The sequence below is a fragment of the Acanthochromis polyacanthus genome, chromosome 6 (genome assembly GCF_021347895.1).
Source record: "Acanthochromis polyacanthus isolate Apoly-LR-REF ecotype Palm Island chromosome 6, KAUST_Apoly_ChrSc, whole genome shotgun sequence".
Classification (NCBI taxonomy): Eukaryota; Metazoa; Chordata; class Actinopteri; family Pomacentridae; genus Acanthochromis; species Acanthochromis polyacanthus.
The window spans coordinates 38,398,371-38,421,924 of record NC_067118.1 but is presented as its reverse complement, the minus strand read 5'-3'; the positions used below and the strand labels follow the sequence as shown (position 1 = coordinate 38,421,924).

At 39.0% G+C, this 23,554-nt stretch overlaps 3 protein-coding genes across 4 annotated transcripts in view; 1 reads left to right on the top strand and 2 right to left on the bottom strand.

The window, feature by feature from the left end:
- The window catches only part of slc16a4 (solute carrier family 16 member 4), a 30,155-nt gene extending 18,207 nt beyond the window's left edge, over window positions 1-11,948 (bottom strand). The window contains exons 1-3 of one of the 2 annotated variants that reach the window (XM_051949884.1): window positions 11,330-11,948; window positions 10,882-10,961; window positions 7,833-7,969 (exon numbers count right to left, since the gene is read on the bottom strand). The gene's annotated coding sequence lies outside the window, so the exon portion shown is untranslated. The remainder of the gene's footprint in view (window positions 1-7,832; window positions 7,970-10,881; window positions 10,962-11,329) is intronic. The other variant, XM_022215377.2, reaches the window with a different exon arrangement.
- Window positions 11,949-12,076: 128 nt separating this feature from the next.
- lamtor5 (late endosomal/lysosomal adaptor, MAPK and MTOR activator 5) lies at window positions 12,077-17,674 on the bottom strand. The gene is made up of 4 exons (XM_022215380.2): window positions 17,524-17,674; window positions 17,372-17,433; window positions 15,247-15,364; window positions 12,077-12,438 (listed from the first exon to the last, which is right to left on the bottom strand). The coding sequence occupies exons 1-4, from the start codon at window positions 17,556-17,558 to the stop codon at window positions 12,378-12,380; spliced, it is 276 nt and encodes a 91-aa protein (XP_022071072.1). The 5' UTR covers window positions 17,559-17,674; the 3' UTR covers window positions 12,077-12,377.
- Window positions 17,675-20,851: 3,177 nt separating this feature from the next.
- prok1 (prokineticin 1) lies at window positions 20,852-23,474 on the top strand. The gene is made up of 3 exons (XM_022215381.2): window positions 20,852-21,081; window positions 22,530-22,655; window positions 23,029-23,474. The coding sequence occupies exons 1-3, from the start codon at window positions 21,007-21,009 to the stop codon at window positions 23,146-23,148; spliced, it is 321 nt and encodes a 106-aa protein (XP_022071073.1). The 5' UTR covers window positions 20,852-21,006; the 3' UTR covers window positions 23,149-23,474.
- The last annotated feature ends 80 nt before the right edge of the window (window positions 23,475-23,554 follow it).

Below are 23,554 nucleotides of genomic sequence, written 5' to 3'. Positions count from 1 at the left end.
TTTTTTTCCACTAAATTTCCACCCATATTGTTGTGGCTCACATGTGGGTTCACAGGTGTGTTTATGTACATGTATATGTGTAACCAAGGAAGTTAAGACTTAAGCTGTAAGCTCTGTGAAATGAACCTGTGCTCCTGCTGAGAAGTGATTCAGAAGCTGCAGCGCTGTGAGATCCAGCTGTACTGCTGTTCGACCTGCCATCCCAAAAGGCAACGTGTGACCTTGAATCACTTTGAGTGCATCTTGGAGCACGCTTCTACAGGATCCTAAGACTTGTGTCAGCAGATTTAGAATGAGCCTCGTTAAAGTGAAACATGCAGCTGTTCGTGCACTCACACCTGAGCTTCAACAGCATTAAATATAGGGCGAAAAACACAACAATCAGGGAACTATTTCCAAAGAAAAGGACAACCAAGACAACCACTGGCTAACATAAGGATTACCAAAGTCAAAATGAACTTGTGCAGCTCTCTGTAAGGACCAAGCCCACAGCTGGATGCAGGGGCCGCTCTGGAGATGAAGCCTGAAGGCAAACACCGGCTGAATGAGAGAGCTTCACGCCTTTCACATCACAGCTGATGGCTATAAGCAAACTCTGGTATTCACTACATATAGCGGACATATGTCACGTGTCTTCACCTCTGCTGTTGATTTAAACTCAACCACCTGCACCGAATCACAAGGAGACAGAAACACGTGCACTGATGCATCATCTATGGTGTACTTTAGCATATTATCAGTGCAAAATACTGCCTCCTCTGAGTTACTCATTGCTTAATCAACTTTATCCCTGATCAACTTTGAAGAATGATTTACAACAAATCATGGGATTTGGGAGAACTTCTAGTTTAATTTTTATACAGACTCAATAACTGAAAACAGTCAGTGGTGTATTTACAACTACTTCACTAAACAGATTTAACCTCGTGTTTGTCCACACTAAAATCAGGCGACTGCTCCATCTGCTACATTTCACCACACTGCTGTAGTTTATTTGCATTTTCTAACACTTGGCTCTCGCTCATTTCCTCCTGAGAGATCTTCATCCCTCTGTGGAGATGAGCTTTGAGTTTAGCCAGCCCTGATTCAGCAATAAATGTTTTACACATCATTTATCTCCAAATACCTCTCAATTACAGCTTCGACACCGCACAGCTTGTTCCACAAACTCTCGACTTTAATCATCATTTTGGCAGAATTTAACATTTTAAATGATCGTGAATAAACGCAGTTCGTCCTACATGATATTCTCATGTGGTTGTTCTAGCTCTGACTTGAGATCGAGCTATGAAACCTAAACCAAAGATACATGTGCTGTCCACGAGGACCAAGCAAACAGACTGTGTTGTCTCCATGTAAAAATAGACAAGGCCAGTATTATTCTGCTGCACCTGGAGAGCAAAGAAATGCAACATCAGATCAAATATTAACCATAAGCTCTCTCTGTGTGTCTATGAAGATGATGCTTCGCGCTAAGATACGAGCAGCTTTATCGAAAGGAAGCCCGCGAAACGGCTGCAGGGTGTGAAATTAGCTAATCCTCGTATATGTCATCTATACCTGCTTATCCTGAGCCTGAACCGTGGGAGTCCTGAACAGTTCACAGCATGACACAAACATTTCATTACATTAAACCGCCCCGACCCTGAAAAAGGACGTGTGTGGAATAAATATTAAGCAAAGCAATCCTAAACTCCAAATAATGAATTAAAGCAATAACATGTAATATTTTTTTCCCAATTTAGATCTGCAGAAGGTCAGAAGGTTTCACTGAAACAGGAAAGGCATGAAAAAATGTGTGAGGTGAAGAAAATATGGAACATGGGCATGAATATTGGCAGGATGAAAGTGTAATGTGACTGTATTTGAAGTGAACACATACAGAGTTTCAAATATTCATAGTCTCCTTTACACAGTGGAAAATCCACATAGATAAACAGAGAAACATGCAAACTTAAAGGAAGGAAAAACCCAAAACAGAGAGCCAACAGTGCTAAAAACCTAAACCTATAACAGAAATAATTACATATTCATTAGGAAAAGGCTTCTCAAGTAAAGACGCTACCTCCTCCACAGATGTGTATAAATATGTCTGAGTCAACACAGTATTATTGATATCTTTAAGTCTCTTTCCAGTCATTGATTTAACCCCTAAAAACACATCTCTGCGTCATATCAGTTACATATTAAGAAGTTATTTCCATGAAAACAATCCTTTCCCACCTTAAAATGGCTCAGATGTAACACTACACTTCCTTTAGAATGTGAGGATGTATGAAAGTCCTACCTGCTCATCTACAACTCTGCTCCAACCCTTTAAAGCTGCCGCACAACGGCGAGTTTTAAGGTTAGAGTAATTCAGTCTCACGTGTTAAGACTGGAAAGTGATTCTGAGGAAGAATAACGGTATGGAAAGGCAGCTAGACGAGATCGATTCCTTTGGTTTGTTACATATGAAACTCTGGAGGTCTGAATCTTTATGAGACTGTCATTAAGTTCACCAAAAGTCCCAAGTCTGACTACCTACAATTTGGATGATTGTTTTTAAAGTGGAGAAGATTAATTATGTAGACAATGTGTAAACTCTGTATTTATAGGTGAGACTACTTTTAAATCCTTACATGTTTGGCTCTGCTCATAACACACTACTCTGCTCCAAGACTCCTCAGATCAGAGAATCAAATGTTGTAAAAGAAGTTTCAGCTTTTAAAAACCCATCAGGACACACTGGCACTCATATAACATTGTATATTAATTTGTATGTGTGTATATATAAATATATGCCTGTGTGCATGTATGCATATTTATGTGTGTGTATTATATGTATGCATATATATATATATTTTATATCTACATTATACTTCAATTGCATTTTCTATTAATTATGTTGTTGATTTCTTTTCGTTCTTATATTGTTTGATTTTGTACTGTAAAGCACTTTGTAACTGTGGTTTAGAAAAGCACTACAGAAATAAAGTTTATTATACTATTATTAGTTTTTGAGATGTAAATTCTGAATGAGTGAAGGTTTCATAATTGTTTTTTGAAGAACTATGAGATGGAAAACTATGATAACAATATTATATAACTCTTCCAGTTGGTACTGCTTTCAGAGGGGTTTCACCATCATACCTGCTCAATGCATGCTTAAATATTGGCTACAAATGCAAAAAAAAAAGTCTAATTTTAATATATTTTTATCGCAAAGTCTGCCTCTGGCTTACACCATACTCTACATTGTTAGAACTTCCTACTGGTGCCAGTCACAGGGGAAAATGTTGTCTCATAAGGTGAACAATAAATGTTTTATAATAATATAATATAATTGGTTTGTATTGTTCTATCAAAGCAGGGTTATATCGTTAAAGACCATATGTATATATCGATGAGTCTACACAATTTCAACACTCTAGCTACATAACTTCTCAAGCTATGGCACTTTAAGCACAGGTTATTTAAATATGAAATAAAATACAACATAATAAACATAAAATCTAAGATAATGTAATATCAGAATAGGGATTGTGTTGGTTCAGAGTGAAAATGGAAATGTGAAGTCGTGGCTTTGACTGCTTATTTTGTTTTCCAGTATATGATGTCAAGTCAAAGTCAAGTCATATTTATCTACGAAGTACTTTAAAACAACCAGCAGCATAAAAAACTTGATTTTTACCAACAAAATGAAACATTTGTCGAATGTCACAAACAAAAACTGCCATTTATCACCTCATTGTCAGCACGTAAAGAGCACAAATGCGACCTGGTCTTAGATGCTGGACAGAAAAGTCCCCTAGAAGAACGTAGAGGAGGTTGAAGTCGTAGTAAAAGCTTGTGTTTATTGCCGGTCTGTTGTAGCCTGCATCACTAACTCGCTGTGACTTAGACATGTATAAGAAGCCAGGACCAAATTAGACGGAGAGCACAGAGCGGATTAAAAGTGGAATGAATTGGGCCAGTGTAGTGCAAGGAAAGGATTTCCCCCCCATGTGCTGTTAACAAGTTCTCCTCAGAGTGTGCTTGAGTGCATGTTTGTGAATGTGCTGAGGGGTTTGAGCGATGGGGGGATTGGAGTTCAGCAACTTGTACTGTGGTATGGACATCATGTTACTGCATACTTAAACGGGGACATTCTCTCTCTCTCCAGCTTTACATCGCACCGCATGTTTACGGTCTCATGGCAGATTCTATAGACTTGGTGCATAAGGTTCTTCGAAATATGTCCCTGTTGAACCTACATTTCATTTACAGTGCTGCAACTGAAAACACATTTTCTGTCAAACAACAATGAGATGAATTCGACGAGTCTTTTCACCTTCACCTCCTGGAAGTCTGATTTATGAGGCCAAGACCATGTGTGGCTTCTACACTGAGCAAACTGGAAACAGAAGTCTTCGAGGTATTCTTATAAACAATGAACGGTTTTGGTTTCCTTCAGTTCTAACAAATATGTTGGATGCTTTTACTGCTCCTTAAAACACTTGCAGTTCCACTTTTATCTCATCTATTTATCCGTCTTTCTGTTCCTTGTTGGCTCATCACTTTAAATCTTTGTTCACCACCTGTAGAGCTGTGACGTATGGATGGGATAACAAAACGAGGACCAGCTAACAGAGAAGGTCCGTACGGCTACTAGAACTTCAGAGGAAACCTTTAAGAAGAAGGGATGAACACTGGACAGGGCAAACGTAACAGAACCCACCATCCAGCATCTTGAAAACTCAGTAATTACTGCATCTTAACCCTCTCAACCCCAAAACTTGGCACTAGATTTGAAAGGCATTTCATCTTTAAAAATATTTGCCAAAACTATACCATTTAAGAAAGTCAAAACTGTAAAAACCAAAAGAATAGTTTTTGGTTTTTACAAACAATCACATTCACACCTACGGCCAGTTTAGAGTTACCAATTAACCTCAGCATGTTTTTGTACTGTGGGAGGAAGCCGGAGAATGTGAAGAACAGGCAGAACACGCAAACTCCATGCAGAAAGATCACGGGAAGGTGGGGACGCGAACCGGGGATCTTCTAGCGGCAAGGCGAAAGAGCCAACCAGAAGCATGAAAATTAAAATGTTTTGGCTATAGGTGCAACGTTTCTCTCCTCGTTTCCTGTCAGCCTCTACACTTTCCTTTTTTTGGTAAAAATGCTAAAACAAAACAGGAATTTGTTCTATAAGAATGAAGAATAAGAATCTTTTTATCTGGCCTCTACACTTTCCTTTTTTTGGTAAAAATGCTAAAACAAAACAGGAATTTGTTCTATAAGAATGAAGAATAAGAATCTTCTTATCTGGCTTTCAGCAACAAAATGTCTCCCAATATGTCGAACTACAATTTAAAGTGGAGACTTCTGTCCAATAGTGAGTGTTCTGTGTGTGTTCATAGTAGTCACAAAGCCATTGTGCTCTTAGAGCCTGTAGCAGTAATAGCAGCAGAGACACCAAAAGCTTTGGCTTTAGTCCGACACAAGTCCTGGAGCTGCAAAGCCCAAAGTCAGAGTTTCAACTTTAACTTTAAAGTGAGTCTTGTGCACACACACTAACTAGAGCCTAAACTGATTACACAGTCTGTGCAGTGGTGCAATAAAACAGCACAAAAAAGCAGTTAAATAAGCGTTTTCTTTGGGACAAATGTCAAACCATGAAGTGTTGAATCTCTCAATGAGGATTTTTACCAGCTGAACACTGACACATAATCTGATTGTAAAGAGTGAAATTCCACAGTGAGAAGCCTCCGTGGCGTGTCACATTTTCTGTCTGACTTCTGCGTGAGATAAAAGTTACACAAGTGAGAGCTGAATGATGCTCCACCTGTCAGTCCGTTCTATTTAACTGTTCACATCAAAACTGTTGCGTAAGAACAATTAAGTACTGAAGGCGGGAGTGTTTCTGTGAGCTAAAGCAGACAGAAATCTAACCTTTTGTATTTGAATTCCCTCATTTTTGGGGGGATTTCATGCTTTATATTATCAGATGACATCCATTTCAGTTTCTTTATAAGAATACGTTGGACATATTTAGATATCAAACTTAATTTTGACATTTTCTGCACAAATTTGATCACATTTCATCAATTAAAGTTTACAGTTTTTACAAAATAAACTTTATAGACTCCTTGCAATGAAAAGCAAGTGTTTAATCTGAACACTTTTTTGTCATTCAGTACACAACAGTGGACAAAGAGCGAAATTCCGTTGCAACTGGCTCGGCACAGGTTAGAATCTAAAAGTATGTTGTAAAATATTAAAACACTATAAGGTGCAATAATAAAAGTGACCTGAGGAGTCAACATGCCCATATGGTGTTTCATCATAAAGGAAATAATCAATCAGCACTGAATCAATGTCAACTTTACAGCTGAATATTTCCACCAGATTTGCAGATTTTCACCTGTAATAAACCAAAAGGACCAGATTGTGTCCGCTTGCAGGTGTGTCATCTGTGTCATCCTTGTTTCCAGTTTAAACATGTACGCCTTAATCACCCCAGCATTACGGCTCGCCATTGTGTGAGTTGTAGGTGAGAAAACATGATTGGACTGCAGGAAATAGACGCCCAGATTTTGAGATTCATCCATCCTCATTATCTAAAGGAGGGGCTACATCCAGGTCATTTCAGAGCAGGACGGGAATTTGACAAACATAGATTGATTTTAGGGGCTAAATAAGAGACTCTTTCACATTTATTTCTGTTTTTAATGAAAATGGAAAAAAGAAGCTGTTTGTCAGACTCTTATGGTGACTCAACAAGTATTTATACTTCTGGAAATGACAGAAAATATAAGAAACTGCTGTTTTACCGTGTTTTGCTGCTGCTGGTCTTGTAGCTGTGCCACTGATTTCTTTAAAGCATTTTTCACCATTTGAGTCATAAAGATTTGTGCTTTCAAATGATTTCTATTTGAGGTCTTTGCCATTAAAAATACAGCCGCAGAATATTCACTCGGCCCTCATTCAGGTTGGAGCATAAAGGGGTCAAAGACAGAAGCTGCACATTAAGAATGAAGACGTAAAAAGGCTCATTGTCTCAAAAATCACATCCCGGAGTGATGTTCTCATGTCAATATGTGCACAGAAAGTGTTTTTCTTTGCTGTAGTTGATCCTGTTTTCCGCAGTAGCTGAAGGGAGATCCCCTACTAATGCAATTTCATGAAAACGATGGGAAGAAAATTGACAATTCTTGCATTGTTACGTCCAATTGAAGTTAAAACAAGTCTACAAGGAATCAAATGAGAAAAATTGTTGCGTTTCATCGTCCACCTTGTGCTGGTTGTGACTGATTTGGACAGAAGGAAGAACTACAGCATCTGTCTCCTAGGATGTAATCACCTCAAAGTGCTTTTCTTCATACTTCTTCCTTGTCAAACTACAATCAATGTGTCTCTTTTACACTCTGTGGATGCAGTTTGCTGTGAAGCTAATATTACACAACACACACACCTGAGTTGTGGAAACAAATGGCACTAAGCTCCAGAGATCAGGGTCAGCGTGTTATGAGTTTATCCAGCCAAACTGTGCAGATATCAATCCTCCTCTTTGGGTTCTCATAATCAGATTTTACCAGAATATTTTACCAGCTACAAATCTTTGTATTAGCTCAGATCAAAAAAGCGATGGCAAAGATTTTTTCGACAACAGTGTCAAAACAACAACAAAAAAAATCAATAAAAGCCTCCCCTCACTGTGTGCAAAGCATAATTTACGTTCAGTCGGGCAGATTTATTGGTCTGGAGTCATGCTCAGTTGCACATCAGCTGCTCTGAATGCTAACTTAATGCACATCACAGCTTCTCTGTATCAGAAATCTACCACTTCTAGAGGTTTGTGGAGTTACCTGTTGTGCTGTGTCGGTAGAAAGCCTGAAGGCACCGGAGGTGAAGGGAGAGCTCAGAAGTCCTATTTTCTGAGCGACATTCTCCGGCTGATTGAAGGGCACTTGAAACTACGGTTGCATCAAGATTAGCTTCAGACCTACAATAAGAAAGGCGGCGATGATGAGTGAAGGAGCAGGCTCAATATATAATTGACTTTTTGTATCACAGTTGACATTTTTGCTGTTTTCAGGCCTATAAACAAACACCACATGGCATTTTAACAGAAAGATTCTTCTAAATATTATATATACAAAATTGAAATTCAAAGTTATTTCTAAAGATATTGTAGTAAACCTGTTGACATACCATAAATCCACACTTGACTCACACACCATACATTAAATAACTATAAGTTGGTGATTTAATAAATGCTGTTCATGCTGCTTGCTGAACAAAACCACTATTTACAGCCTATAGGGGTATTCAGCTGCTAAATGCTAATGGAAGTGTGCCATGAAGCTGAACATCACAACGTGTTTATAAGGCAGAATTTATACAATTTTCATGAACTTGGTGTGAAAAGTACAGGTGAACATCACTCATTTTGAAAATGTTTTGTCATAAACCAAATTATTGCCCAAATTAAACCTAAGGAAGAAGAAAAGTGCCCCTGAAATGTCCTGCTATTCTCTATCCCATGCTGTAGCGGTTAGGATTAATGGTTTTCACCCAGACAGCCAGGGTTTGACTCCCAGTATGGGAATGAACTGTTTTTGGGGCAGTGGTGGCACAACGGTTACATTTCTGGGCTACTGATCAGAAGGTGAGAGGATCAAAACCCCAATGCAGCTGCTGTTGGGCCCTTGAGCAAGGCCCTAAAAGCCTTCCTGCTCCAGGCTCTGACCCTGATTGGGATATGTGAAAACAACATTTCACAGTGGTGTAAAAATGTATTTGTGACAAATGAAGGCTTCTTCTATGTCAGGGATGTAAAACATCTGGCCTGCGGACCAAAACCAGTCCGCCAGAGGCTCGCTGGATGACTTTGTAAAGTGTAAAAATTACATTAACTGCAGATTGTAAATTTGCAAAACTATAAATTCAAAATAATTTCTCGATCATGACACGTTGTTTTGATCTTAAAGTAAAATACTAGATTGTTCATTGTTCGTTTATCGTTTTGTGTCTCATTTTTGTAATATTTTTGTCTGACTTTTGTTGCTTGTCTCATGTTTTTGTTGTTTTGTTTCTTGCCTTTGTCATTTTTTGTCATCCTGTGTCTCATTTTTGTAATATTTTGTCTTGTTTTTGTTCGTTTTTGGTCTGACTTATCGTTTGTCTCATGTTTATATCATTTTGTGTTTCCTTTTTGTCTCGCTTGTGTTATTTTTGTCATTTTGTGCTACACTTTATTCATCGTTTTTCTTGTCATTTTGTGTATTTGTTGTTTAGTTTTTGTCATTCGTCCATTTTTTTGTCGCTTTGTAACTTTTTTGGCTCATCTTTGTTGTGTTTTGTGTTGTTGGCCTCATTTTTTGTTGCTTTGTGTCTCATTTTTGGAATAGTTTTTCTTGTTTTTGTCTGACTTCTGTCATTTTGATCATAAAGGCAAATACTACGTTGTTCAGTTCCAGATGACTAAATGTTTTCTTCCTTTGTAGACACTCTGTGATCTGCAGGTTGTAATGTATAAATGATAAACTGAGGCATAATATTGTTGAACTTTTACTTATTTTTCTTTAGAAATTTCAGGTTGTTCATAGTGGCTTGTAAAAAGATAATTAATTAAATGTGAACATTTCCATAATGTACCTTTTTGCACTTAAAGGAAAAGTTGTGGTTATTTATAGGACATTATGTTGTGATTTTACTGGTCCAGTCCACCTGTGATCAAATTGGTCTGAATATGGAACCTGAACTAAGATGAGTTTGACACCCTTGTTCTATGTATATATTTCTTCAATGGCAGGAAAATTGTAATTATAACCATAAATCCAGTTGGCCTGATTCTTCTGACTTCTGTACTCTGAAGAGGAAAGCGGCTACACCTCACCCGCCAGGTTCTACAGGTTATGAGAGTCAGTAAGACGATAACATACTTTTCTCCCCTAGATTATTCAAATACAGGTGTGTCTTTAACTGTGTCAGACTGATGACATGTATGTCAGTACTTTGACAAGAACTGTCAGTGACAGACACTTTAAGGTCAGCATGCCTAAAACGATCTGCACTGACGTCAGCTGCAGCATTAACAGCTGTTAACCTGAAGTCTGCCAATGCTTTGTCCTTCGTATAGGTTGTCTGTAAGAGCTCCGAGCTAAAACGTGAAGATCAGCTTCTTGTTGGCAAAGCAACTGTTCAAAAAGTGGGTCAAATAAAGATCACGACTTTCAAAATAGTGTCACATTTTCCTGGAAAACATCCAAAGCTGCATTTGTGTAAAAATTCTGGAAAACAGGTTGGAGTGAAGATACACATCATGTTTCATCATAGATCCACTGCAGCATCTGACAGAACCAGATGGGTGAAATGTTCTACCTGTGCAGCGTTTCTGTTGTTTGTAAAACTCTCACTGAGCCTGTAGCAGTGACAGTTTATTGACTGGAGTTGAAACGTCCAGTTCAGACCTGCCAGTTGATCATTAGAGGCAAACAATAGCATCTTTTAATGCCATTTAGGACGGTTTTGTAAATTATAAGGAATAGAAAAAGTACTCCCACAAGTAAAAATAACAGGAATTGAGCTTCTTCCAACACTAGTAATCTACTTTTGTGCAGGTCTGAGCAAGTTTCTAACTCTCAGAAAGTCTCACTTTCATCATATTCTAATTAATTTTTAGATCATTTCGAATTTTTTTCATCCATCAAAACAACCCCCGACCTTGAGCCTCCAACTCTGACCACAGCTTCACTTCTGCACTGAGAAAAGCCGGACATCAGTCCTGAGGAATTGTGAGATTATGTAGTAAATGCAGGCTGTTTAGCTCAAAGCTTTTTGGCTTAGTCCGCAGGTTGAACACAGAAACGCGCATTATTCTGGTGGTGGGGGGAGAGAACAGGGTGGTCTTACCGTGTGTAGCTGTGAGCCAGTTGTTATCTTCACTTCGCAGGCCTGTTGCATTGCGTCCTTAGCTCAACTCAACTCTGCTGCTTGGACGAGAGAGAGAGAGAGGAGGAAAAAAAGGGGGTCGAAAAGCAGATGCGAAAAAATTTCAGACACTTCACGGGTGAATTTCAAGAAGTCATCTGGGTGCCATCTGAGCAAAAACACAAAATAGAGGCTCTAAAACCAGCACTGACGGAATCTGGGTGAAAGTTTTACACCCAAAAATAACTTTGGAGGGTCACAGAGGAGAACAGTTTGGGGGGGGAGATTTATGTTTTACGCACGGGGCAGCGCAGAAAGAAATGAATTAAATTTTAAACACAGCGTCTTCTTCACATCTAAAATCGTTCAAATGTGTTGTCAGTTATCCATTCTCACACCAGACAGAAGAACAACAAGGAGCAGCACATACCTGGATTCTCCTCCTGCCGTCGACTTGTTTTTCTCCGATTGAAATTAATTTGACGCGTAATTTGGCGTTTTCTCGCTCCGGGCTTGTGCGTCCCTGAAAGACCTGCGCGGCACCACTGAGGGGCTTTCTGACACAGAGAGGGATTGCTGCGGGACCTGTTTGTCCGAGGATGGCCGTGCCATAACTTCTTCGCCTCTATGCGCCTGAGCCTCTGGATTGCATCTCACACCTCAGCCTCAGCATCGCTTCGCTGTGCCGAGGAGCCGCAGAGAGCAAAAAGCCTTCACCGAGGGAAGCCACGTGACTGAGACGTAGCAATGAACCCCATTTGAAGGCTCAGAGGGTGGGAAGTAGGGGGGGAAAAAAGAAAAGAAAAAGCTCTGCGGTCAAAACATCAGAGCCACCGCAGGACTTTCCTCAGGTCCTGGAGAGGAGGCGGTGCGCCACCAAGACTCACTGCAATCTAATATGCGCAAAGGGGAAAGCAGGTTTTCCTTTTAGAAACTTCTACAAATAATACCCAAGAATCATCTAGAGTACACAATCCTGCCGGTTCCTACACGCTGCTGTTCTGTCTGTATATAAAGCAGAGCTGAGTACAGAGTAGGACTGGGTTCATGGCACTGTGATTAATGATTACAAACTTCAAAACTTGCATGAATGTTTCGCAGGTGTCAAAGGGAAAAATAACTGGATAACCAAGGCAAAGGAGAAAATAATGAATACTTAACACAGAAGAGGGCATGCTCAAAGTCAGGTTAAAGTTTATTAAGGGTTGTTCATGACTGTGCATGACTGCCTGGGAATAAAAGACAACACAAGGGACATACACACAGCAACAACACGGCTGCATTCAGCATGAGACAAGCCCTGTTCTGTACATGACATCAGTAGAAGAGCATTACTTACAGAAAGACAGGAAGAGCACACAAAGTTAACAAGCTTTTGGAATATGAATTTACAAAAAGAACACAGCAGATCAGTGTAGAAACTCCTCTTTCTCAGATTGTGTGACTTTCTTTACAATAAAACTCCTCAGTGGTTGACTTCAGGACGCGATCTTGTGAACTGCTACTGTGATGGTGCCGTGACTCCTCACCAGGATGTTTCTACAAAACAAACACAAATAAAAACACTGAGACAAACATTCCCCTGATAAACAACAGCGATAAATTAAAAGTGATGAAGTCAGTCGTTCACCTCCACTGCAGCTACTGGATGCTCAATCAATACTACGTTCTCTCCTCAAAACTTACTAAAAAGCAATATTACTGGGATGCTGCGACTTATTTTTAGCAACATCATCTTCATGAAGCATCCCTTATTTATGCTGCTGGAGGCCCGGGCTGCTGGGGGAGCTCCCATGATGCACCGGGCACCTCTCCTCTGCATGCATTTATGCCACTGCTGCATGTTATTAACTGTGTCTCTCCCGCCGTTTGTCCTCTCCGTCCTCTCTCTCTCTCTCTTTCTGCACCTTTCAGCAGGTATTTCTTGCTCCAGAGCTGCATACTTCTGATCTGCAGTTACAGGCTGCACCACCCAGCTCCTTGTTTATTGTCTGCAGACAGCCGATCTTCCTGAGTCTGGTTTTGTTTGGTTTATTCTGGTTAACTCTGCCAGGAGGTTTGAAAGGCATGGCATCTGTTTTTTTTTTTTTTTTTAAATCATCAAAATGACAGCATTTATCAGAGCCAGACACTGTAAAAACAGAGAAACAAAAACTTAAACTACACATCCATTAACTGCCATTCAGTGAGGTAACTTAACCACACCAAAGACCACTGTAGCTCATCAGAAGTACGACTTTCTACTTGGCTTATTTAAAAAAAAAAAAAAAAAAGTCCAAAAATAAAACATTTGCAAGAAAGTAAAAAAAATGCTGTGCTTTTTGGTGCAACTGTGGAGCCATTAGTGACTCAGGGATTCAGGGACTTCAGCTGAACTGCAGGCTGTGTTTACACAGAGCAGACAGGAAACAAATAAAAAATGGAAGTAGTAAAATAGCTACAATATGTAGAGTCACTGTTTTTTTCTCCAGTATTGGCAACACCTATGAACACTTGAAAAAAATGTGCACATTGAATCCAAATTATTTTACATTTTTGTAAAATGTTTCATTATAGCTTCGTCATGTTGCTCAGAGGACTTCTTTAATCTCTCCCTTTTCCATAGAAGTGCAGGATCTTATACTGCAGTTTAAAACAATGAGCCCACAGTGAGTAGAAATGTGACAGGAGCAGAGAGAGGAGACTTAATGTGAGTTTTTCCTCCTCGCTGTTGCCAAATGCTTGCTCAAGGGGCATTGTTGGGTTTATAAAAATAACAATAGCAACTGTATTTGTATAGCACCTTTAAGGAAGAACATTCACAAAGTGTTTTAACAGCTAGAACATAAAAAATGGCAAAAATCTGCGGAATAGATAGCTAATCAAAAGATGGTAAAAAAAAAAAAAGATATCACACAAGGGGGTGAAGAGAGAAGCTGAAGAGAAAATAAAAGAAATAGAATAAGATCAGGAGGTTAGAATGAGGGACTACAAGCAGTGGAAATTTTAAAAAGGATAAAAAGGCAGAGTGATAAAAGAGAAATAAAAGAGAACTCTACTTGAAGGCGAGTCTATAGAAGTGGGTTTGAAGAAGTGACTGATTCGGCGAGCCTCATCTCCTCAGACAGGTGGTTCCAAAGCCGAGGTCCTGACACAGAAGGACTGGTCACCCTGAGATTTAAGGATCAGGAGGGACCCACTCAAGGGTCTAAGGCTGCGCAAAGGGATGCACGGGTTTAACATGTCTAAAATATATTCAGGGGCCTGGTGAGTTTTAAAAGTGATCAGTAAAATCTTAAAATCAATGCTAAAATGGACAGGAAGCTGATGAAGAGAAGGCAGAATAGAGGAGATGTGAGGTCATCTGTTAAAACCAGGAAGAAGGTTTCTCTGTATAATATAAATTGGAAAATATGGATGATTGTTGTGTTTGTGAAATATAGATTGTTGGAGAGGGGTCACAGGGACTCACACTGCCTTTTGAAATCCATACCCCACTCATGCTTTAAACTAGATTCATCATTTAAGAAGCGTTCTAGGATTTTTTGTATGAAAACAATGTTCTGCTTTTTAAAGGTTTAGAAATGCTTGTAGGTATTTTTCAAAGGAATGGAGAAACCAACAGGAGTGTCTTTGTAAGGTGTTGGGCCACATGATTACAGCTTCAGTGCATCGTGGCTTTAATTCTAGAAGTATCCAGAACCTTACTAGAGGGATGAACTCCATTCTTCCAAAAGATAGTCAGTCATTCAGAGAGCTAACGTGTCAATCCAAAATCTCCAGCAGGTATTCATTTCAGTCGGCTCTGGCGACTGCAAAGGTCACAAATGATTCATTTTTATAATCAAACCACTCAGTGAGCCCTTAAGCTTTTTGGATGGAGGCATTATCACCGGGATAGAAATGCTTCATCATGGGATAAAATTAAATGACTTGTCACATTTGTTATCAAGTCATCTATTTACAAACCGTGTCATCAAACTGAAAGCAGCCAACATGCCAGCCCAATAGCAGGTCCATACACAGTTTGTATGCAATCACTAGAAGGTTTAACATTACAGATCACTTCTCTCTAATAATCAGAAGTACAGCTGAGAGCTGAAGGAACTGATGCCGGATCAGCAGATGATGTTTTGCAGAGTCCAGAAGGTGGCAGTGCAGCCACAAAAATAAGCTCCCTCACCAAGGCTTTGGAGGTAGAAACACAATCTTTGATTCTGGATCTCTTTCAACACTTCCTTCACGAGTTATTGACCTCCCCACATATTAATCAAAACCCGCAAAGACGCCCCTGAAATCCACTGAGACAGAGATAAACGAGTCGAGTCGGTCAAGCAAAACTAGACAAGAGGTTGTGTCAGTTCTCACCCCGACTCAGACTCCAGACACACAGTCGGGGTGTCGGTCGGGTCTCTGGTCAGAGCTGCAGCTTGTTTGGCCAGAACTGACACGACTCCACCATGTTCATCCGACAGGGACCCACGGCCTGCAAAGAACACAGAGTTACGACACAATATTAAAGAAACGGCGATGATGGTGCTAAAAATCCATGTGGATAACTAAAATCAAATTTGCAAACTCAACATGTTTCTCTCCAAATTCGTAACATTTAACAATCAAGCAGCCAAATCAGCATGTTTTCGGCTTCATTTTGCGATGAACGATTTGACATCTTTTCATAAAGGTGACGAGTTGATTGAGTTTTCACAGCTGTGAAGTCGCCCTGGCTGCCCTTAAAAGAACAGTCAGACATTTTGGGACGAGCAAACTCATTTCCTGGAGTCTCTGCTGGTTTCTTAGCAAACTCATAATGATAACAACACACAAGGATTTTGGCACATAAACTCCAAAAAACACAATTTGCTATTTGCAGGCTTCAGTTTTTGTATGTATGAGAACAACCTACTACAGTATCAGGTGTTAATTAGTGACGGTTGCAGACTTTGGAAAGATCCAGGCTTTTTGTTTCTTCCTGTTTTCGGTCTTTATGTTAAGCTAACTGGCAGCTGCCTGTATATTCAGATTTACTATGGAGACATGAGAGAGCTAAAAAAAACCTGTTCATCTAAATCTCAGTGAGAAAGCGAATAAGCACATTTCCATGGATATGTAACTATTCTTCTAAGCTCCTCTTGTATGCAGCCTGTAAAGCTGGCTCTGACTCTTGTTTTGAACAAACAGTTAAATAGTGAGAGTGTATTTCTAAGGATGTAGCTCATGTAGTTACAGTTTTTTGAGGTTTTTCCTCATCTCTATCAGATAAGTATTTTTTAAGATGACTAAAAAAACTACATGAAATGATACAGCATACGCAAGACTAGTGAATTCTGTGATATTTAGTCATTAAAGTCCACATGTCAGTGCACAGAAAGGTGGTCATTTGCTACACCTGGCTTTGCTACTTATTATCAGCAATGCTCACAAATAACTTCACTTTGTCATTTTTCTTCAGTAATTCATTTAACACGAATTTCTCCAAAGTAATTTCCGACACGAAGCAGTTATTGCCCTGGTGTCTGTGATTAAACCGTTCAGTGTTCGTGACTCGGTCGGACAGAACAAAATGAGCCGTTTGTTTCATACAAGTTTAAAAATGTGCATTTTCCATCTGAAGCATTTTATAATGATGGTCTACTTCATGTTTTTTTAGTTGCTTAAATTCGCACAAACCATCAAAACAAGGTCAAACAAGTCAAAGTTCATTTTCTCACAACTGTCTTTGCATTTCTTTCTGCTTTCAAAAAGAATTCAAATGTGTAGGTATCTCTTCCCTGTCAATGTGAGGGGCGATGCTCGCTTTATTAGATCAGCCCTAAGAACAGCTAATACATTTATCGTCATTTGTTGGAAAAATTAAAAGCATCTAATGCATCTTTGTGGCTTACAGAGCTTTCATCATGTTGACCTAAAAGAAAATATTAGGTTTTGTTTCATCTGAGAAATATCTTTACTTTTCAATAAATGCTTCGGACATTTATTTTTACTCATGAACTAAATGTTTTGAGTTATTTCCATTATCAACATGCCGATTATTTTCCTGATTTATCGGCGACACATTGGAATGCCATCAAAAACTTACTGACTGACTGTCATAGAAGACTAAGAATAACAAAAAAAAACGTTCTAATCTGAGAAGCAGATTCTAGTAAATTTTAGGATTTTATGCCTGGACAATTACATAGCACTGTGTGATTTATTTGAGTTTGAGCTGGAGTGATTTTCTAGAGCTAAATGTATACTGGTATCACATTCTGATAAGGTACCATTGCTCTGGTTTGGGGGTTTAAAGCTTTAATTAATGGCTAGTTAATGGCTTTATGTGTTTACTTTTGTTATGTGGTGTGATGGGGAGGGGGCTGTTCTGGGATAAGAACAGGAACAGGAACAGGAACAGGAACAGGAACCGGACAAACAGTCAGTTATTTCAATGTGAAACCAGTTGAAATGCATTCTTACTGTAAAGCGTATAAAGAAAAAAGAAGTGTTGTCTTACAGCCCAAGTTGTGTCCTTGTTGATCCGTACAGAGCACACCGACCACTGCTGGGTTCTTCATGCTGCCAGAAACACCGACAAGGAGCGGAAAGTTGTCGTTAACGGAGCAAACTTAATGATACAAACTCAGTCACGGTGCGGTTTTAACTTACGTATCATCAAGATGCTGTTCGAGGGTCGACTCCATCGTTGTCACTCCCAAAGAACTCAGAAATTCAAGTTTTCTGCATGAAGGTCTGCTCTTGTTGTTGTCTACTTCCTTAACGTTTCCGGGTGCAGTCAGGTGACCGTTACGTGCACTAAGGATCCTCATGAGGACCAAAATAGACGAAACGCGGAAACTGAAGCGCAAGACGAGTATCTGTAAACCCAGTCGTTTTTAGGAATGTAAAAAACTGCTGCGTGTATCATATTCTATTTATTTATTATACTGCAGATAGATAGATAGATAGATAGATAGATAGATAGATAGATAGATAGATAGATAGATAGATAGATAGATACTTAATAGTCCATATCAAATTATAAAAAGCAATTAAACAACAACTAGACTGTAACTTTTCAATAATTCACACCAAATATTTTCCCTTTTTTGAAATGCAATAGAGACACAATACAATAAACAATATATAAAATTACATAAAAAATATGTAAGTAAATAACACAAAACGTTCTTTTTTGGGGTATATATATATATATATATATATATATATATATATATATATATATATATATAAATTTGTAAAAACTTTTTTTACATAAAATATTGCTAAAATACATTTGCAATTTTATTTTCAGAAAGTCAGAACGTTTCATTAACTAATTTTTAATATTTCCCTCCTTTTTTGAAACACAAAAATATACAATACAATTAAACGCATAACAATGTGTGAATATATATATTTTATTTCAATAGATGAGACTGTTAAATTCAAGTTTGATACTGCAATTATGCTTAAAAAGCAGATGCAATTATGACAAGAGAGAAATAATTTTTTTCTAAAGATTTTTTAAAATTAAATAATGCTAAGAAAAATTTACAAATTTATAATTTTACAAATATTTGTTTTTCATTAAATAAATGAAATAGTGAAACAGTTACACTGAAGTTTACTATTGTAAACATAATCCTACAATTTCATACAATTAGTGACAATTAACAGAGAAAGATATGCAAATATACAGAGAACCTACCTCTAACCTGAATTGGCTAGAAACTCAGCTGCTCAATATTTCATCACTGATCTGTCTTCATTACCAGCCTCCACAAGAGATGAATTTTGATGCATTAACATAAAATTAGATTACTTATCTTCACTTAATTTTATACATAATCCAGTTTCCACTGTGTTCTAAAGGACTGCACAAGGAAGCACATATGATGTCTTTCTGGAATAAGCTGAAGATGCCAAACACAGGTCCAGTGCCACATGATTCTCAGGCTTAATCAGTTATTTGGACGTGATGTTCTTGTTTGACGTTATCATCTAATCACTGAGAAATCACGTGCAGAAACACAATCATCTCCACCACCCCTGTTACCATCTGAGTCAAACATTACTCAGCTTAATAAACGCTTAATACATTTACCGACATAATGTGATCTTTACCAATGGCTTTCTTACTGAGCATAAAATATGGTGTTAATACTACGAGTTTTAAGCCTCGTTTCTTACAGCCTCTTGTTGATGGATTCTCTTAATGTGTTTTCTTCAAAAGTTAGCTTGAGGCCTCTTGGCTCACCATCCTGCATGATTTCTGCTGGCTGTCCCAAGACGGTGAGGCTTCAGTGCTCCTGCTGACGGGGCAGAAATGGCTGAATGTAATTATGTGGCCGCTGCATTGGAGGAATCCATCACCTGAGCAGCAGCAGGGTAATGTCCTGCTGACTAACCCACGGGTACGCTCCCCCTCCTCCCCTCTAATTCCTCTATCTTAGCCTCTCCTCCTCTCACGCTCATATTTCTCTCCTCACAGCTTAAATCACAACCCGCCCGCCTCCACTGACAACCAGCTGCCCATCACCATGCCAGTATGCACGTAGGCAAAACACCAGTCTAAGTTTATGAACGCAGAATTATTTACTAGAATCACATCTTATCTTCATCCCTTGTCACTCGCATAACGCACACACATTAAACACTTTAACACATGCAAGGGATCTTCAGTCTTGTTCAAAGTGAGGCAGACATAAATACTCGATCCCATTATTTGTAGCAAATATCCACTTTACAGCTGCTGTAAATCTGCAAATGAGCTGGAACCCAAATAGAGATCAGAGCCAGTGTATCAGCACCCTGACGTACTGTATAACAGCTGCTATATTTCAGGGATATCAAGACCTGTTACAACTATTCTGGGATGCATTTAGTGACACTATAGGTTAGTAAGCAATCCAAGTGAAGAATAGTGCGAGCAATTTGATCAATTTTGATTCATTTTTTGCAGTTTCTTTGATTTTCTGAATACAAATAGCATATTTTACAATCAAAACAAGTGTTTTTCCAGTAGTTTGTAACTTCCACACACTATGAAAATGTATTGCTGCAGATAGAGGCATAGAGAGATAGAGATCGTCAGAGACTTTATTCATCTCCTTGGGGAAATTCAAGGTATCCAGTAGCTCACATATATTGCATTCAAGAAGGATAAGGAAAGAAGTGTACAAAGAACATGCAATAAAAGTGAAAATCGTGCTGGTTGAAGACATAAGGTGCCACAATTGTTGATATTTACAATAAAGGTGGAAAATATCGCTGGCATTATTAGTAAAAATAGAACCAATGATAAGCATATAGGAAGGCTGGGCCAGGATGATTGGTTTTATATATTTATAGGTTTTTTGTCTTCTTTTTTGTCAGTGTGGATTCATTTGTGCTGTGCAGCGATAGTTGACGACGGCTGTCACAGTGCATGGCATCAAGGCACACATATCTCAATATAATATAATGAACATCATCTCCCTCCCTATAACTGCTTTACATAATGCCCCGTCCAAGAGTCGGCCAGTGGTAATTTTGGTAAACTCATTATACAGCTTTGATTTTGATTCGTTTTGTCTTGGCCCCTTCAGACGGACAAATAATTCAGGGTTTCATTCCACCTGTGCCCTTCTGTCTCACAAAGAGGTGCCAGATTCTTTTTAGTTCAAATCCAGTTCATCACTTTCTGATCTGCTCTCCACAACAAGTGATGAAATTTATATGGAAACCAACTTAGTAGTGTTTTGTTGTATATTGTTTCTATCATGTTTTTGTTAGTTTGAACTACTTGAGTCATAAATGCTGGTGGAAAGGGAAGGTGTGGAGTCAAAAGCTGCGCAACAACTACAGTGAGCCTTCATCAGCTGTCATCTGGATGAGTAAGATGACGAAGCTTCAGACCAGACAGGCAGGGAGGGGAGATGTTCGACATGAGGAGGGAGCAGAGAGGGGAGGGAGGAGAGAGAGTTGGGTGGGGGGTCGCAGGTGGATAAAGAGAGGGAGACGCCGAGGCTCCTCTCTAAGGAGATCTGGGAACCTTCATGACTGGCTGAAGAGTCAGGGATCCAGTGCGAGGTGCCGGAGAGTCTGTTTCGTGGTTGTTGCTGCTCACCGTTGAGGGCGTCGAGAGGGTCCACTTCTCCTGTTGCTGTCATGAGCTTCAGGGCGGTGCTGCTGTCCTTCCTGCTGGTGTCTCTGAGCTGCTCCAGAGGAGCCGTCATCACAGGGGTGAGTGACAACTTTCTGGTTCGGTTGCTCACTGTTAACTGTAATATTTTATTAGCTGACCAGTTTTTCAGAGGTATGTTTAATCAGTCTGAATTATCAATTAAATCAAATCAAATCTGATTTTATTTGTCACATACACAGTTGTACGCTGCGTAGTGAAATGTTTTGTGCACCTGATCTGGCTTGTACACACAGTGACAGCACACAGAGGAGGGAATGGGGAAAACAAACAAACAAAAAAGACATACAAAATACAGAATCCGTATTGATATAAACAATATATACAGAAAAAGTGTAGTAATATTTACAACTGAGTATGAAGATTTAAATACAAAGTGACTGTAGTCTTGTTGTTGTCATGTTTAATAATGTAAGAATATAGTCTTTATGTAGCTCTTCTGAAATGTGCAAAGTGTGCAAAAGGCATGCATGAATGTGTGTTTATGTCATGTGTAATATGTGCTGTGAGTGTAGTGTTTATGTTGTGTGCGATATGGATGTGTGTCCAGTAAAGTCCTTTTCAGTTTTTGATCAGAATTACTTTAATTTTTCCTTTGAGTATACCGTCAAGTTTAAAATAACATTTTACCTTGTTGTTATCCACTCATTCTGTAGAAGTTTTCTTTCTTCGTCTTTTATAATGTGTATTAAGAAATTGTGTTTTAAACATGAATCCTAGAGTTACTTACTAGGGCTGATCATTGCAGATCAGTTTGATCAAGATTTACATAGACTTTGTTTTCAAAGATTATCAGTTGTTAATATCTATTAACAATTGTTTTGATTGATTACTAAACCATGCATTTTGTAACACATATAATATTGTAAGATGCTAATCAGACATATAGTGAGTCCAAGCCAGCATCCTCAAAGTGCCTTGTTTAGTCTGAAGTAAAACTAAATACGCAAAGATTTGAAGTCTGCAGCAACAAAAAACAGAGAAAAGATGCAAATTCAACTGTTGGACAAGTTTGAAAGATAAATAGCAAACAATGGCTGGATTATCCAAATTATTTGCTCTTGATCATATATATATATATATATATATATGTGTGTGTGTGTGTGTGTGTGTGTGTGTGTGTGTGTGTGTGTCTATATACACACATATATATTCTATTATATATGATTAGAAATTACAATCAAGAGTCCACATCCTCCTCCGCTGGAAAAACCAGAGGAAATTATCTCAGCCGTCTGATTGATATTCATTTGTAAATGGATTAGGGAGATGACAGGCAAAGGATGAATTGACTTTAACTGTACGAACATGAGAAGGTATCTCTGCCGCAACAAGTAAAAATGCAATGTTTTGAAACCTAACAGTCTATCTCTGTCAGCATGAACAAAAATAAAATTGACTGCAATTAAAAGAACGTTCTGCATCTCTGGTCCTTTTTATCTTTTCCTGTGTGTACCTCCACCATCTCGTCTCTCCATCTGCCCTGCAGGCCTGTGAGAGAGATAGGCAGTGTGGCTTCGGTCTCTGCTGTGCTGTTAGTCTGTGGCTGAGGGGTCTGAGGATGTGCGTCCCCAGAGGAGTGGAAGGGGATGAATGCCACCCCTTCAGCCACAAGGTGAGGAGAAACGTGAAGTCGATAATCTTCCTGCATCACAAACACACACAGTCGAATGTCTTTTCCCTTCCTTCCCACTCTTGTTTTCAAAAATCCAGATTGCATCAAGTGCTGGCAGGTCGGCTGAAGCTTTAGAAAAGCTGCTGATAAGTGCAGAGACTATTGATCTTCTCGACAGTGAATCAGAGTCGTACATCTCTTTGATTATCTGGACAAGGCAACAATCAGTTCGGCTAACACCACATCCATCACAGAAATTCACACTTTTAAAGGAAACTTTTTTATATCTAGCAGCTCTACATGTCAGCTGATGGAGGATTTAAACTGTCAGATTATCCTCCCACACTCATTTCCTCCTGTCTCACTCCTCCAGGTGCCCTACGCAGGGAAAAGACAACACCACACCTGCCCTTGTCTTCCCCACTTGGTCTGCACCAGGTACGCCGACAGCAAGTACAGATGTACTGACGACTTCAAAAACATGGACTTTTAACCAAACATTGAGATGAAAACAGAATTGCAGAGGGCAACTTGAACCAGAATCACCTTCACCGACTGTATTCTTCGTTTGTTCGCTTTGTGTTGAAATGTGAAGTTTGGATTTTACTGATGCACTCAACAACAAAATGAAAAGAGATGTAAAGGCAATTAAACAAGAGCCTCTATAGATGTGAGACACTTTGTAATCATAAAAGCCGACGTTACCCAGAAAGTTATTTGTGAGCCATTAAAACATCTGCCTTTTTTTGTGTGCTAATTTTATGTTAATTTATCAAGAGAAAATGTACGAGCGTTACTGTCAATAAAAGTATAACAACACTATCGTCTGGTTCGTGCTCCGTGGAGGTTTTTCCATGTTTAATCTGTCTGTGACATAAAGTGGCTTTAATCGCAGTGTG